This window comes from Cyphomyrmex costatus, unplaced genomic scaffold (assembly GCF_001594065.2).
Source record: "Cyphomyrmex costatus isolate MS0001 unplaced genomic scaffold, Ccosl1.0 scaffold146, whole genome shotgun sequence".
Classification (NCBI taxonomy): Eukaryota; Metazoa; Arthropoda; class Insecta; order Hymenoptera; family Formicidae; genus Cyphomyrmex; species Cyphomyrmex costatus.
In genome coordinates, this window is record NW_017275457.1 from 311,884 (window position 1) to 327,842 (window position 15,959).

General features: G+C 35.4%; 4 protein-coding genes across 5 annotated transcripts; 2 read left to right on the forward strand and 2 right to left on the reverse strand.

Moving 5' to 3' along the window:
* The first annotated feature begins 606 nt into the window (after positions 1-606).
* On the forward strand, positions 607-3,679 carry CPT2 (Carnitine palmitoyltransferase 2). Its single transcript, XM_018551779.1, has 7 exons — positions 607-751; positions 867-907; positions 1,274-1,835; positions 1,937-2,470; positions 2,575-3,058; positions 3,135-3,327; positions 3,436-3,679. Exons 1-7 carry the CDS (start codon positions 713-715, stop codon positions 3,560-3,562), a joined length of 1,980 nt encoding a protein of 659 aa, XP_018407281.1. The 5' UTR covers positions 607-712; the 3' UTR covers positions 3,563-3,679.
* A 468-nt stretch (positions 3,680-4,147) lies between these two features.
* On the reverse strand, positions 4,148-5,790 carry LOC108783265 (Vacuolar H[+] ATPase PPA1 subunit 1). Its single transcript, XM_018551795.1, has 5 exons — positions 5,539-5,790; positions 5,231-5,279; positions 5,053-5,136; positions 4,469-4,865; positions 4,148-4,380 (listed from the first exon to the last, which is right to left on the reverse strand). The coding sequence occupies exons 1-5, from the start codon at positions 5,597-5,599 to the stop codon at positions 4,345-4,347; spliced, it is 627 nt and encodes a 208-aa protein (XP_018407297.1). The 5' UTR covers positions 5,600-5,790; the 3' UTR covers positions 4,148-4,344.
* Positions 5,791-7,821: 2,031 nt separating this feature from the next.
* On the forward strand, positions 7,822-10,547 carry LOC108783236 (SET and MYND domain-containing protein 4). The gene is made up of 3 exons (XM_018551756.1): positions 7,822-8,723; positions 8,985-9,633; positions 9,721-10,547. Exons 1-3 carry the CDS (start codon positions 8,010-8,012, stop codon positions 10,212-10,214), a joined length of 1,857 nt encoding a protein of 618 aa, XP_018407258.1. The 5' UTR covers positions 7,822-8,009; the 3' UTR covers positions 10,215-10,547.
* Positions 10,355-14,865, reverse strand: Drp1 (dynamin related protein 1). 2 transcript variants are annotated; one of them, XM_018551754.1, is made up of 8 exons: positions 14,692-14,865; positions 13,150-13,714; positions 12,788-13,035; positions 12,160-12,690; positions 11,915-12,082; positions 11,413-11,710; positions 10,999-11,210; positions 10,355-10,919 (listed from the first exon to the last, which is right to left on the reverse strand). In XM_018551754.1, the coding sequence occupies exons 1-8, from the start codon at positions 14,791-14,793 to the stop codon at positions 10,863-10,865; spliced, it is 2,181 nt and encodes a 726-aa protein (XP_018407256.1). In that variant the 5' UTR covers positions 14,794-14,865; the 3' UTR covers positions 10,355-10,862. The 2 variants fall into 2 exon arrangements, with proteins under 2 accessions (XP_018407256.1, XP_018407257.1); XM_018551755.1 differs by having other exon boundaries at positions 10,358-10,919; positions 11,413-11,659.
* Positions 14,866-15,959: the final 1,094 nt, after the last annotated feature.

Consider the following 15,959-nt stretch of genomic DNA (forward strand, 5'->3'; position numbering starts at 1 on the left):
ACAGAATGTGAAGAAATTTATGCGACATGTAATTTGATGGAGAATTTTTTCAGAAATATTATATAGTAGCTGAGAAAATCTACGACTAAGTGTTGCAATTTTTTTTATATATAAGTTACAAAATTATTTAAAATTTCTAAAATTTACATAAAAATTTCAAAGTTTTATGAAAACTTTTAGAAAAAGCGCGCGCGCATCAAATCACATGAAATCAGTTTTTTGATAATTAAAGTTTCTGAAAATATTCAAAATTTATTAGAGTTGTAAGAAAAACATTTCGATGGTGGTAACAAAAGTTATAGAACAGAAAAATCTTTTGAAATAATAATCTAATATTCTTTTATATACTCCACTTGTGTAAAATAATATATTTATTGTATCGATCTATACAGTAAAGGAACAAAAATGCTCCGAATCATGGAGTACAACACTACACTTGCACCGAGTTCTTCTTTCTCGCTGCGTCTCCTTCTCCAGTGATTGCTCGATAAAGGAAGAGAGTTTCGGTGCAAGTGTAGCTCAACTTCACATCTGATCTGGACATATATCTGTTCTTGATTACAGTACAGCAGTAGAGAACAGTTGTCATTGCTTGTCACTCTATATATGCATATATATGCCAGTTGTACGTTGATCTCTTGTTGACTGATGAATTTTCTTTTTTTCTGTTACGTTTTCAACAGCAATTAAGTCAGGAGAATCGAACTACAAGATGTTTATTCTAACGAAAAGAGAATTTCAAAAATTTATGGTAAACTATTTACTCGACATACAATCGTGCATATGTATGATATATAATATTTTTGTTTAATTTTTAAGACAAAACACGTTTTCCATCTATTTCCTCTTTTTGTTGTGTATTATAGATAAGTCGTGGAGGGCTGGCACTAACACAGCAATTAGCTAGGTAGAAATGTTTTTATATATTTTTAGCTGTAGATACAGTGGCATCATACATATATATGATATTATATTTTCTTATTTTAGGCTCTGAAATTTATATTGTTAATATGACTGTAAAATTAGCTACTGTAATTAATAATTAAAATGAGTTCCTTGATATTCAAAACGCTCGCGAGTATCATTTGTTCTTGTTTAATATTTAATAAACAAGGATGAAATGATTCCAAGATCATTGTAAGCGCCAAGTAGAACGCGGTTCATGTGTCATAATTTGAATATCAATTCAAATAAAATAAAGGCAATTTAAAATTTAAATGTGCAGCTGTTTAATTAAAGAAACAGATACCAACTATATGTCTTTGTTTCACAGGAGTACTGCCGTTTTGAACGATACCACCGAATATCAATTTATGCAGATGAGCAAAGTTCCAACATTACATTTTCAAGCATCCTTGCCTCGTTTACCGATACCCAAACTTGAAGACTCATGCAGGAGATACCTGAATGCGCAGAAACCTCTGTTGAGTCAGAAGGAATTGCAGAACACTTCCTCCTATGTCTCAAAATTTCTTACCAGTGAGGGACAGAGTTTACAAAAGTTATTACTCGAACATAATGCAGAGAATCCACACACCAGTTACATCAGCGAACCGTGGTTCGATATGTATTTACGAGATCGCAAACCCTTGCCGATTAATTACAATCCTTTCTTAGTTTATGTGCCAGAATCCGATCCGAAATATGATACGCAATTGGTAAAAGCAACAAACCTTATCGTATCATCGTTGAGATTCTTAAAGTCGCTCAAAAACAATATTCTAGAACCAGAGGTGTTTCATATGAAACCTGAGAAGTCAGACACTCAATTATTCCGCAACGTTACAAGACTGATCCCATCTCGTTTTAGCTGGTATGGCGCTTATCTATTCAAGGTATAAATAGATTAGAAATGATTATACAAAATATTTTAAGATAAATTTTTTGATAGAAAAATATAAATTCGTGAAAAAATTCACAAATCTTTTTATCGCAGGCTTTTCCACTAGATATGTCCCAATACAAGAATCTGTTCAATACAACTAGAATACCGGAATTAGGAAAAGATAGAATCTTTCACGACTCCTCAGCCAAGCATTTGGTTGTACTGAGGAAGGGTCATTTTTACGCGTTCGATGTTTTGGATACAAATGACTCTATTCGTAATCCTAAAGAGATAGCTGCGTGCCTAAAAACCATTTTAGAAGATGACAGGCCAGCACATCCATATCCTGTAGGCGTTCTTACATCATCAGAAAGGGATCAATGGGCACAGGCACGCTCACATTTAGTTGAAACGGGAAATCAAGAAATTCTTCGGAAAATCGATTCGGCTGTATTCGTAATGATCTTAGATGACGAAATTATCGGTACCGATTATAACAAGCTAATTAAAACATATTTACACGCAGACGGTACCAATAGATGGTTTGACAAGTCGTTTTCCCTTATTGTTTCTAAGGATGGCTATGGTGGAATAAATTTCGAGCATTCGTGGGGCGATGGTGTCGCGGTACTCAGATATTTCCAAGTGAGCAATACATTGTTACAACTTTAGATATATTACGCATCGTTAATTTCATTACCTTAAACATTTGAGAACTACGAAATGTTAGGATCTTTGTTATCTTGTAGGATGTGAAAGCCGATATATCGAAGAAACCTAGATTTTATCCTAATGAAGTAGATGGACTTTCTAAAGAAAACGTAGAGAGACTACAATTCTCTCTAGATGCGAAAAGTAAAGGTATCATCGATAAGCAAAAAGCGGAGTATCAAGCATGGGTGAACCGATTGTGCGTCGATTTTATGCTTAATGAAGAGTTTGGTAAGGATCAGTGTAAGAAGCTCGGGGTAAGTCCAGATGCCGTGATGCAGCTTGCATTCCAGTTGGCGTTGTATACCCTAGAAGGCAAATCGGTACCAACTTATGAATCTTGCAGCACAGCTGCATATAAACACGGCAGAACTGAAACCATCAGACCTTGTACATTAGAGACTAAAGCGATCTGTGTCGCTATGACTCAGAAGCAAATCGAACTTTCTAAATCAGAGCTAAAAAAGATGATACTTGAATGTAGTAAAACTCACAACGTGCTTACGAAAGAGGCTGTAATGGGTGATTAGTTTGATCATTAATCATTATATATTAGCAGATTTATAAGAACATATAGATGTGATAAAATATTTTACAGGCCAGGGATTTGATAGGCATCTATTCGCTTTGAAAAGAATTTCAGAGAAATCGGGTTCCACTAAGCCAGCCATTTTTCAAGATTCAGCTTACAATGCTTTAAATAATAATATACTGTCTACATCTACTTTATCAAGTCCAGATGTAATGGTTGGTGGATTTGGACCAGTGATACCTGACGGCTATGGAATTGGGTAAGACATTCATGTTACGTTGCTATTAACACTGAAAATTAAACAATTGTCAATACTTTGTCGTATCTTTGAATATCATTTTTTAATACAGAATACATATTTGTTTAGATATATGATCCAGAATGAACGTTTGGGTTCAGTCGTGACGAGTTATGAAGACAGTCGTAACGCCAGTCAATATGTGGAAGCGCTAAAACATGCATTCAAGAGCATCCATAATGTGTTACATACATAAGACAAAAATTATTGTTATATAATTTGCTAGATACATCTTTATTTTTTATGTATATTCACCGAGATCATTGATTATTATATAATATTGTACAATACATGAATGTTTATAATCATGTTATATCAGAGGTAGGCACAAGTCTTCTTTGAAATCTTAAAGAGAAAATAATGACGATGACGAATATTACCTCTGATATTAGCTCAAAAATTTTTATATAACTGTTAAATAAATATTTTTAATACTTTTGAAGGGATTAATAACTCATGTTAATTTCCATAATCGATTATTTTCTCATTAATTAGCTAACAAGTAGGTACATAGAATTAGAATATAGAGGATAAATTACTTCGTATTACACATACTTTACTTACATTGACAAGAAAATATGTACATTAACTTATGCAAAAGTGAGCGCTATAACGCACTCAAAATGTTTAACAAAAATTATGTTGCTTTCTAACGTCGATAAAAATTACAGCCTATTATAATATTTAATCTTAATCACTTTTATGTTTCAAAAGAAGTAGAATGATACGTTCAACAATATAACACAATATTCACAATTATAAGCACAGAAAGGATGTTAAGTTACGTCATCTAAAATCGTATGAATGTAATTACAGACATGCAATATACCAAATTTGCATTGGTATCTGGAAAATTCTTCTGATGTCACAATGATTTTATAGATATGCAGTCATTCCTCTAGAATCTCTTTTACTGATGACTAAATGTGGAATGGAACATTGTGATCCCGATAATACTCTCTCTCGTTCTCTCGTAATTTATGTTAATTTATCGCCCATTTTCACTTTAGATGTCTGTAAGAAATATGAAAATATGTTCGTTAAGGATATATTTAGTTACATACACTTAAGTATTTCCAATTGTATTCGTAACATGTCTTACCATATAAATACCAACAATTAAACCAAAAAGTCCTATAGCAGAACCAAAAATCTCGACTATAAGAATTTTCACAAAAAGGGCAGAGTTAGCCGCATCGGCGAGAGCTGCACCAGAGCCAACGATTCCGACCGCTATACCGCAGAAAAGATTGACGAGACCAACGGATAAACCAGCACCAAACATTAGATATCCAGACAACCAGTTCTGATTTCTGATTTCTTCACTTTTGTAAGCTTCTGCAGTGAATTTGTCAAGCATTCCAGATAGGACAATGGCAGTGATCAAGCCATAAATAGCTACAGCCTCACAGAATATCACAGAAATCAAATTTTTTGTCTTGATTCTAGGTGCTTTCACACCACCACCAACAATAGACACACCTGTGGTATGGATACCCCTGAAAAGAAATAAATAACTTATGTAATACAAATTTGAATAATTCTACTTAGAACTCTCCATCTCCATCGATGTAATTTTAATCTTGGTTCAACTCTTCATCTTTTCCTAGTTCTGAGAATTAGAAAAAGATAAAAAATAAGTTGGACCAAGATAATCTATATTAGTTAACTAGCAATCCAACTTACAATGCAGCGCCTACTACAGACAAAGCTACTGATAGACCTATACCCAATGTGCACCACATATATGGAGAAGTATTCGTCAAGAACCTAAATAAAAGTCAAACATCTTGCTTAGAATCTCTTTTGTGCTAATAGTTCAATAATGAGAAATCACTGATGTAAGATAAATATGTGAACATACCATGCAATGCTAATCTGCTCTCCTTTGCCAGTAAATAAATAATACAAAACTGCAACATACATATTATATATCACATGATATAAATTATATAAACAAAATATTATATAAATACGAAATATATTGTATTAAATAAATGTACATATGATCTTTAATGCAACTCAAAGATTATTCAGTAAAATAAATGCATTTCACAAGATTGTTCGCAATGATATCATGTATGAATAATTTGACAAAGTATCCAACGCATAAGAGACACTAACGTGTGTACCTCTTTATTTTTATTGTTATAATATACATGTGAAACATACTCAGAATAAGAATCGTCACAGAGGTGGTGACGGTAAATGTATAGCCCAGGATGTACCTCATCGTTGCGACAGTAAGTTTCACCGTTTACGCAATACAGTATATGTAATACACCACGGTCTTCAAGCACAGCCGAGCACAGCCAACACTCTGGGGAGAAGCCAAGTAGCCCGGTAGTCCTTTCGTTTCTTGTTTAACAAATTTTAGATTCCCCACATTGAGAGACTCACGAAAAGATCACGCACACCCGACGCTGTCATGTGACGACTGCTCGCAGTCTGGTAATAGCTAGAGATTTTTTTCTGCGGCGGGACGGCGAGAGTGGGAAATCATAGTGAAAATGTGATAATCTTGCCTCACCTGTATTGCACCTTTTTGGCACCCAAAATGAGACGATATATATGTTACTGTTGAAAAGAGAAAGAGCGAAGATATCACCTGAGTGCAGAAAGTGCAAGTAAAACGAGCGAACGCAATTACGCGCGCTTTTAAAGGAATTAAACCAATCAACTGAGATTAGACAAGTGAATTAATTTATGCAATAATAATAATTGCAATATTTTCAGATAGAATTATTAATTTTTTTGTTTAGATATGTGAAATAAAATTAAATATATATATATATATGTGTATATTATACAAAAAACATCTTACTTTTTTAAACATTAATTAAATCAACATAATTGTATATTAATATATAATTCGTCATCTAATTTTTTCCAATATTAAACGTCAAAAAATTCACATTGCTATTTAATGTTAATAAAATAGTACAAGTATTACCTGTTAAGTTATATAATTAGAATTTGGCAGTTATCTTAAAAACGTGTTTGAACACGATCGCCTACTTTAAAGATTCCAATTTTAATTTACTTCAATTATCGTTATAGAAAGTTATTTCGATATTGTAAAATAATTGCAAAAGAAAATTGTAATCGTAAAATATGTACTTTATATCGACTACGTTTTTATTGATCATAGTTTTTGTGTTAATTATTATTAATTATCTCTATTATTGTCCTGACAAGCACCGGTTTGCACGTTTCTATCGACGCGAGCGAAGAATCGAGCGAGATTGATCTTGTGGACGGAATTATCGGGCGCATTTCGCAAGAGGAGACGAATACACCTAATTTTAGAATCGGTCGCACTCATGTCCGTTTGTGCGACGAGGAAGTAGAGTCCGCGCATGTTTCGTATTAAACGCGCAATCAATCAGTCTCAATAACAATTAGTGGAAATGTCTGCGATGAAACAAGAGTAAGCCAGCTTATTTTTCGATCCCGGCTACTAGAATAGAGAAAATCTCACCATGTCCAGATCTGATCTCTCGTTTGAAGATGCTTGTTGCAAAATCGGGTCAGTCCTCCGCCTAATGACAAATTCTGTGATCGGAATGTTCACTTCCGTGACCCTACACGAGCTGTCATCACTCATGCTTTATTTCTGTCTGCGATTAAATTTACAGTGTTAAATTTAGATAAATGATGGAAACACGTTTGTGGCTGCGACTTGTTTGTAATAAAATTGGAGTTGCGTTGCACCTTCGACTGATTCGCATATTTTCAGACACGTCAACTTTATGTATTATTATATTAGCGTATGATAACTCACGCAAATGTGTTCACAATGAAAAAAGTTTTAAATATTTAATGTATAAAGAACTCGAAGCATCTTCTATGTTTTTTGATAATAAGTTTTTCCAATAAATAATGAGCATATTAATGCTTTACACATAATGCTCATAATACACTTTATCCTTGTTTATCAAATATTACTCTTTAAATTTTTTTGGAATGGAATCTCATTCTAGAAAATGAAAATTGTGTCAATCTTGAAAAAAGGTGATTCGGTTTTTAATCTTTAAAATGTGAATTTACTCTTCAAAGAGAGAGAGAGAGAGAGGAAGGATCACTCTAAAAATTTTAGAGTAAAGAATAAACTGCATGAAACGGAACGCGTTTGATGAGAAATCCTAATGAGAAATCCTATACATTTCCTAATGAAAACATTCTTGCACTAAATTATTAAGAATGAAAAATATTGCAATATGCTATATAACATTATAATTTGTAGAAAAAATATTAAATCTCTGAAGATTATCATTTTCGTTGTATTTTATTCTCACACGTAAACTCTTACTTCTGCAAAGACAATTGTTCCTTCAAATCGAATATTGTATGACATAAATGGACGTAATTACCTTTTTTGTTTTCGTTTTAATTTATTGTTTTTATATTGACGACTGTTTAAAATAAATTAAGAATTTACATTTATTGCGTTACAGAAAAATCTCGTTTTTTTTTTTCATATTTTGTATCAAGTATTAAAAACTATTTTGATCGTTCGCCTGTTTTGTTACAGAAACCTTTTACTTGACGAATTTCGTCATGTTGTGCATGACATTATCTCGCAAGAAGAACCGCTCGCGACTCAATTCGAAAGGCTATCCGCGTCAGGTGATAGACAAGGAATGGTCAGAATGCTTATGGAAATACCCTACACGGCGAATTTAAGACTAAGCGATTCGTATGAGGGTAAGAATGATACGCAGGCCGTGCAGCTGTACGAGAAGTGGCTTGGGGCGAAGTCCAGGAATGAGCACGCGGAGATTAGAACCTGTAATATTCTCACGCAAGCACTGTTTGTGGCCAGTGCGAACAGTAGGGTGTTTCTAGATGCGATCTGCGAGCGCGCTAGGCGTTTTTACAGTCTGCGCGCTTATGCGAGCTGCCTGCGAGACTGCGAGTGCATGCTGGTGCTTCCTGCGAGTTTCTATAACGACTCTGCGGAGGACGTTAAATACTTCGTGCAGCGTAGGAAAGAATGTCTTCAACTAGAGCGAGAATGCTTCCGAAAGTTGGAACCCTCCAGAAAACGCGGCACCCGTGGAAGAACGCCTTCCTCCTCTTCTCGTTCTTCTTCCAGCGGCACGTCGCCCATCGTCGACGGCAAGCCGCATAGCTGTCTTGCGAGCTGCTCGGATAGCGTTGACTTGGAGGTTGATGAGGTCAGAGGCCGACACCTCGTGGCTACAAGAGACATCAGACCGGGAACTGTACTCATTGTCGATCGGCCGTTTTCCTTCAGCACAGACGCGTCGGCTTTCGACAGGAATTGTTTGCATTGCCATGCCACACTTAAACTAGAAGACAGCGTTAGAATCCCATGCCGCAATTGTCAAACAGTTAGTAGAGTGCATGATTTATATTCGCGCATGCTACACGCCATCCCCCAATGAGAAATGACAATGGAATCGACATCGAATTGATGTCGATTTCATTGTCATTTCTCACTAAGATGTATATATCTCGCCAAATTTAATTATCCATATCTTCGCCTATTAGAATTCCCGTATTAATTTCTTCTTTTTTTTTCGTGTCTTCCTGCAATTTGTGCGCCACAGATGCGCGCCTTCGATATAAATTTTATGTTGTTATTCTCCCAGGTGGCCTTTTGCACGGAGGTGTGTCGCAAGGAAGCGTGGGAGACGTATCACCAATATGAATGTTCGGTATTTAATTACTTCTTCAAAAATTCATTAAACAACAAACGTCAACAAACGTCTTACCTCCTGCTAGCTTATCGCACAACGGTTATAGAAGCGCTATCGTTACGAAATAGAACAGAAACAACATACGTTTTGAATCCTGATTTTCTACGATATCATGCTAATGGTAATGCAAAAGATAAAGATAACGACATTAGCAAGGAGTGCGCGGACTTGAGATCAAAGAGAACGTACAGTCCTCTCGATTATCGTACGGTGTTTCAACTGAAAACTCATTGCCCTGATGTGGAACCTCGCGTGAATCTTATTCGTACTGTCGAGGCAATTTTTCTTACGAAATGCTTGATCTCGGTTCTGAACAAACTGGACGTTATTTGTACAACGGATACGTTCATTTTGTTAGCTGTCGCTATGTTGCACCATTTGCAGGCGATTAACTGCAACGCATACGAGATTATCGAGAATGTCCACGACGAGGCAACGCGCATCTGGGAACCCAGGAATATTGGTGCTGCGATTTACAGCACGGTCAGTCTCGTGAACCACAGCTGTTATCCCAACGTGGTTCGTCACTCTTATCCGAACGGTACGTGATCCAATCAGGGACAAACTGTACAAATTGATGAAGACGACAGAGAGACGAACTAAGTTTCTAATAATTCTCACCTTACAGGAATAGTCGTGGTTAGAGCTCTGCGCTTCATCGGCAAAGGATGCGAGATATTAGATTGTTATGGACCTCATTTTCTTAGCGAGAGCAAATTGAATAGACGTGAGTTCTTGTGGAAGAAATATCGATTCCTGTGCGGATGCGATGCCTGCAAACAGAACTGGAAGCATCCGCTACCCGAAATAACGAGTTATAAGTGTACAGCGTGCTCGAAACCGACAGATTTCTCGATAATAGACGCAACGAATCAGCGGTGCACCAAATGCGAGAAAAGTGTTGATTTAAAGAGAATCGAGAAGCAGTTTCATAAATCGATTCAAAAGAGACTGAGTGCCATCGCGAAAATGTATCAGGGGAATTATAAAGACGCGATGCCTTTGCTATTCGAGCACGCGAACTTTGTCAACAAACATTTGATTGAACCGAATATCGAAGGTATCAAAACAGAACAATGTATCGTCCAGTGTTATAATTCGCTCGGCTCTATTTCCGTCTAATACTACCTTAGTCGGTTTTAAAAATTATTTAAAGTACTGAAATAATTATTTCAATGTTTATTTTATAGCTCTGTGAAAAACGCGACACAATTTACTAAGAATAGATACCTCCAGCTTTTTATTCTGGAAAGAGAACTAAAAAAAAGTAAATTTTATGCAAACTGGAAAATAATATGGAACAATAATTTTCAGCTGCATTCTCGTTAACAGTTGCGTAAGACAATACAAGATTAGACTAAGTAATTAAGAAGCATATAATTCCCGTGGTAAAATACGTGATACAAAACAAGTTATTCAAGAGTTAATTGATTTTCGTACAACGATAGATCAACATATACATCTAACGCCGAGTAAAAGAGCGAATCTGAATTACATCTCATAAATCAAATAAGATGGTTGCGCATAAACGCGCGTTTTAAGTACGACGTTATGCCTCTTCCATGCTTATACTATAAAATTGGGTGACATAACATATCAAGACCATTACTTTTCAATAGCATTACCTTACTTGCGTGAGAAAGACAAGAATTATATACAATACAATGATTCATCATATACATTGGTAAAGTACATCCAGTTGATTAAAACACAGAGATGCAATACCTAAATTTAACTAGAATCCGGTGATGTAAAGGCTTAGGCATTCGATTACCACATATGCGTCTCTCTAATCTCACTAATTATGTGACCTGCTTGAGTCAATGCCTGAAAAATTAAGATAATTGTTAGAAATCAATTATTATAGACTTATATTTAACTTTTTATGTTAAATAAAAAAAAAAACCTTAAGCATGTCCGCTGTTTCTTTACGCCTAACAGCAATGTGTTCACTTTCAATCAACAAAGCCTCAGCCTGATCTGATTTGTACAAATGTGTGACAAGTTCGCTTTGTAAATTATCTTTCACATAGTTGACTAGGAAATGCATAACAGCCTTTGGTACACTATCCTGAATAGACTTTCGTACAATATAAAAGTATGATCTTATAAGTCGTTCTGTAAACAGAAGATCAAAATTGAAAGTCCGTTAATATAAAGCCTATTTTACAATTGCGTAAATGTAGTTATGTCACAGCTGAATGTAAAAAGAATATTCGACTGTGATTGATCAATTCTTACAAATAACTACAATTACTTATAATTACGCAATTATAGAATAGGCAATGTGCATGATGTTCAATATAATGTGCTTCTTTACCGATAATATCGCAATCTCGTTGCTCACGATCGCTAAGTTTTCGGGACGTCTGTATTGGTACCGCAGGGAGCAGATTTACTGGTTTCTGTTGCGGGGATGCTTTCTGTAGTTCGATCATTGGATGTGGGGAGTTACTGTTTTCACGCATCCTGACTGGAGAACCATCCGCGGAACTCGTTGACTCCGTTCTTCCCTGGAGTAAGTTACTTAGCAGCCAGTGATTTTGCTGTCCTTGCTGTTCCTTAGTCTGATCAGAAACAGAGTTCATCTCATCTTGATTATTGATCGATTTTATAATCTGTTACAAATATATTTTACTATTAATCGCAAACACAGCATAAAAAATTAAAATGTATAAAATAACAAATAAATTGACGAGCATATAAATGTTGCCAATCACTTTTAAATTATCATCCTTGAAACACAGGAATTTCCTCAATGAGTGTTATGCACAAAGAAATTAGTAATAAATGTCAAAGAATATTGAATAGAAATTATTTACCGTGTCATTGGCGATTATAGTACTAGATGCTGAAATTAATCGTTTATTGTGCTTCAGATGATCTACTTCAGCGTCCTTCAGTAGAGATGACACAAATGCTGCATCTTTGTGAAAGTCGGGATGCTTAGTATTAATGTATGCTAATTCTATGGCAACCAAGTTCTCTACCTTTTTTAAAAATTAAATCATTATATGAGTATATAAAGAACGTGTTATATATGTATAGAATGGATATTTTAATTTACCATTGAATTGGTAGGTGGGAGTCGTCTACGTAGCAGTAGTGTAACAACATCGACGATACGCTCATGCAATTTAGGGAAACGCAGCATTTCCTGTTGCACCTCAGTGCCACAATGCTGTATTATACTCTGCATTTCTTCGTGTACAAGCTCTACGCATCGTAACGAAGGATCCTCCAATTTTCGTATTTGCCGTTTAACCAGCAGTTCAAAGGAAACTTCTGGCACAAAGAGAGCTGGTCTCGGACCAGTTGCGTTGCGAATAGCAGTTAATATATCGACTTTACTGAGATCTGCCAGTGGATTAATTGAATCGAGCGTTTTACCAAACGTCTCGTGAAATATATAACATATGCGAGCGCCACCACACAACTCAGTGGTTTCTATGTTTCTCGCCGTTCCCTCTATCGTAGCGCAATAGCTGTTTGCAAATTTCGTGATGATTTGTAGCAAGGTTTGGCTTTTGTCTTCGACATCTCCGCCATAAGAATTAAGTAAGGTTTGATATTGAGCTACCATTGTATTCACTCTGTTCTGTTTAAAAAAAAGCACAAGTTCTACCAAATTATGCTTACTTTAGTAGATTCTAGCTATATCCCGTAATTTAACATTCTATTATTAATACTATTACCTTCAACTCTGGTAAACAATCCCTAATGTGTTGCATAAGTAAACGATTAAGAGTCTTTGCTAAGTATGGAGTGCCATTTCTGTTAGCCAACGTTGGATATTTACGTTGCAAAAATGTGGCTTCATCTTTCAATGCTTCCTGAATACTTTTATTATTCATTATATCTTGCTGAGAACGATTAACTACACCTATAATACCCAGTTTAACTGGAATCACTCTACCACATAAAATATCTATAGCGTCAGTCCCTTAAAAAGAATTAAGATATTTAATAATTGTTGTTACATACAATCAATCCTGTGCATTTTGATAAATTTGAAAAGAGAGTAAAGTCATCAAGAAGGATAACAAATTAAATTTACCAGCATCCATGAGATCTAATTTTGTAACAACTGCTAATGTTCGTCTACCATCTGGATCAACATCTTTGCTGAGCTTCAAACTCTCGCTTGTAGCCATGTCAGTATTGGCAGTGACAACTGCTAAAATTATAGAGTTAGGACTACATATGTACTTTAATACAAGCTCACGTATCTGAGACTCGATGTCTTCCGGCTGATCGCCTACTGGCACTTTTGTAATACCAGGTAAGTCTATAAGCGTCAGATTAACGACAGACGTTGAGTAAATTTTAAGATTAATTGGTTCTGGACAAATCCCTTTGTTTGCCCCAGCCATTCTGTCAGTTTCTGCTTCAATCTCTGTACGAATATCGTCAAAATCTTTGTAAATCTTATTCTTTGTATGCAGAAACATTCCCCACTCCTCCAAGTCCAGGGTGCCATTCTCTGCGCTTCTGTGTTCTCGATCATCTTTAGGTGTATATACAAGTTGTAGTATCAATGGACGTCGTGTGACAATACCAGTCCCTCGCGGTAGAAAAGAACGGCCTACCAAGCTTTCTATTACAGATGACTTTCCTGAACTCTGAAAAATTCAATATTTGTTCTTAATCCATATATCTGACAATAGATGTTATTCGATTTTGATTCATTCAGAACAAGTGATTTTTTCAGCTAAAGTCTCTAAAAAAATTTATCTACAAAAAAAAACCACTGTATTCTCCAAAAGTATTGCATATGAAAATGTATGAAGATACTAACATGTGTTACATATATTATAAATTTTGTTAGTATTTTTGTATACAATATTTTTCCAGAATAAGCCGTTAGATCTAAGACGGATATTCATAGTTCTTATTTTAATATCGTCTTAATATACTAATCTTAAATAATATCTTAAAATACAGCTCTGTGGCTGATATTCATAGTCAATTCTTATTTCAAGACCGTTTTAACTAATGTTTGAGATACTAATACAGCCCTCTAATTGGTTCGTGACACTTCAAGATTGAACTTAAGATGGTCTTAAATACAAAAGCTGACTATGAATACCAGCTTACGATTAACTTATGACATCTCAAGACAGCTTTAAATGTGGAAACTGACTGTAAATCAAAATTCCTTTGAGATTGTACACTTAGTCACATCACAATATTTTGGTTTTGTCTGTCGATTGATTACACGAAAGTAAATACGAAACTCCTAAGTAAACTGTATAATTCAAGCGCATTGCAGAGAATACAATATTATTTTTTTTCAACTACAACACTAATGCAGCAAGCAGCTTATCATGAGCAGATAACCATTACGCTATTCACGACAAAGAAATGACAATAGAACAAAGAAAATTCGAACGTCAGTTAACCAACGTTAGATCCGTTCCTTTCGATTGCACCTTCTCGCAATTTTTCTCTCTTACCGGACAGAGATTTCGATCGCGCATTTGTTTAACCTTGAAAAGCGGAGAAGGTAGCAAAGTCCAGATGAAAGGGGCGGATTTGCCATTTGCTGTTTTCGGTTTGATGTCAATTGACTGCGGGCCGAATGAACACTCCGGCTAACCTGCGTGCCCAGGACGACGATCTGCGGCAATTGTAACACGGTAGCACCGACGGTGTTAAACACATCCTGCAGTTTGTTTATCACAGGTATAAGGGCTTCCATGGTGGAGAAGATAGGCGACGACGAAGCTTCCGCGTCGCGTCGACGTCGTCGACGAATGAAATCGATCGAAACCGCCTGTCGGTTACAAAGCCGGTTTCAAGTATAACGCTCGCGTCTCTCTCCTTTCCTCTCCTCCCCAACTTACAGCCGTTCGGCCGCGGTTCACCCTACTACGCGGTTCCGTGACGGAAGCGGATAGATATTCTGCACGCTGAATCAACAATCGATGCGCTCAGCAACTATAATTCGTTTGAAATCATTTCAAATACTGACGAAATACTAACCGGCCATTTTCTGAGCTAATTATCTATATATCAATACGGATCCGGGAATAATGAAGAATAATAACTTCGGATCATACAAAGCGAACGACAGTTATCAACGCCGATTAACTTAATCGACGATTAACTTAATCAGCAGTGTAGCCAAAAACAAGACTGTATTGTTCTTAAAACTTTATCTCTTCATGATATACTTGTATCTCTGCGTTATAACTGTGATAAAAGTAATAAATATCGTCTGTATCAATAATAGTAATTTAAAAATATGGAATTAAAATGAGCAAAAAATTTTACGGAAAAAAAATGATTTAATAGACGATTGATTTAATGATTTTTATTTAATGATTTGTGTCTAATATCACGAAGATGAGATAAAGAAGAACGATATACGATTTGCTGTTTTGGCTACACTGATGATTGAGTAATCGTCAATTAAGTTAATCGGCGTTGGTAACAGTCGTCCTAAATTTATAATTTTTTAATAGAGTTATAAAATCACATTATTTAAGTGAAAAGTCGAAACAGGCATGCACAATTCGACTTTACAGTTAAGTAAATGTGACTTTAACGTTTACCGTATCTGGATATCGATCATGAAACTTTTTCCTTGGGATGAAAAATGAAAAGTGACAATTTTTACCATTATAATTAATGGAGAAATTTTTCACTTATTATTTTCCATTCTAGGGAAAAAGTTTCATGATCGATATTCTGGATGCATGATATTGCAAAAACTCCTTGTTACGTAAGTGCTGCATAAAATTTTAATACCATAATTTTCTATATATTGCCGAAAAATTACAATTTCTTCTATGCAATTATTATCATCTCTGTATATTAATATAATTGAGTATTATATTAATTAAGAGACAATTAACTCTTTTT

What these genes read in the sequence shown, in the direction of transcription:
- CPT2 (XM_018551779.1), top strand. Translation starts at nt 713, where the DNA reads ATGTTTATTCTAACGAAAAGAGAATTTCAAAAATTTATG. An exon ending in GAGAATTTCAAAAATTTATG is followed by an intron (nt 752 to 866) that starts GTAAACTATTTA and finishes TGTGTATTATAG; the next exon opens with ATAAGTCGTGGAGGGCTGGC. An exon ending in TACGAAAGAGGCTGTAATGG is followed by an intron (nt 3,059 to 3,134) that starts GTGATTAGTTTG and finishes AATATTTTACAG; the next exon opens with GCCAGGGATTTGATAGGCAT.
- LOC108783265 (XM_018551795.1), bottom strand. Translation starts at nt 5,599, where the DNA reads ATGAGGTACATCCTGGGCTATACATTTACCGTCACCACCTCTGTGACG. An exon ending in TCTGTAGTAGGCGCTGCATT is followed by an intron (nt 4,866 to 5,052) that starts GTAAGTTGGATT and finishes ATTTCTTTTCAG; the next exon opens with GGGTATCCATACCACAGGTG. An exon ending in TAATTGTTGGTATTTATATG is followed by an intron (nt 4,381 to 4,468) that starts GTAAGACATGTT and finishes TATTTCTTACAG; the next exon opens with ACATCTAAAGTGAAAATGGG.
- LOC108783236 (XM_018551756.1), top strand. Translation starts at nt 8,010, where the DNA reads ATGGTCAGAATGCTTATGGAAATACCCTACACGGCGAATTTAAGACTA. An exon ending in CATGCCGCAATTGTCAAACA is followed by an intron (nt 8,724 to 8,984) that starts GTTAGTAGAGTG and finishes TTATTCTCCCAG; the next exon opens with GTGGCCTTTTGCACGGAGGT. An exon ending in TCGTCACTCTTATCCGAACG is followed by an intron (nt 9,634 to 9,720) that starts GTACGTGATCCA and finishes CTCACCTTACAG; the next exon opens with GAATAGTCGTGGTTAGAGCT.
- Drp1 (XM_018551754.1), bottom strand. Translation starts at nt 14,793, where the DNA reads ATGGAAGCCCTTATACCTGTGATAAACAAACTGCAGGATGTGTTTAAC. An exon ending in ATTAGATCTCATGGATGCTG is followed by an intron (nt 13,036 to 13,149) that starts GTAAATTTAATT and finishes ATTCTTTTTAAG; the next exon opens with GGACTGACGCTATAGATATT. An exon ending in ACGAGATTGCGATATTATCG is followed by an intron (nt 11,211 to 11,412) that starts GTAAAGAAGCAC and finishes TTCTGTTTACAG; the next exon opens with AACGACTTATAAGATCATAC.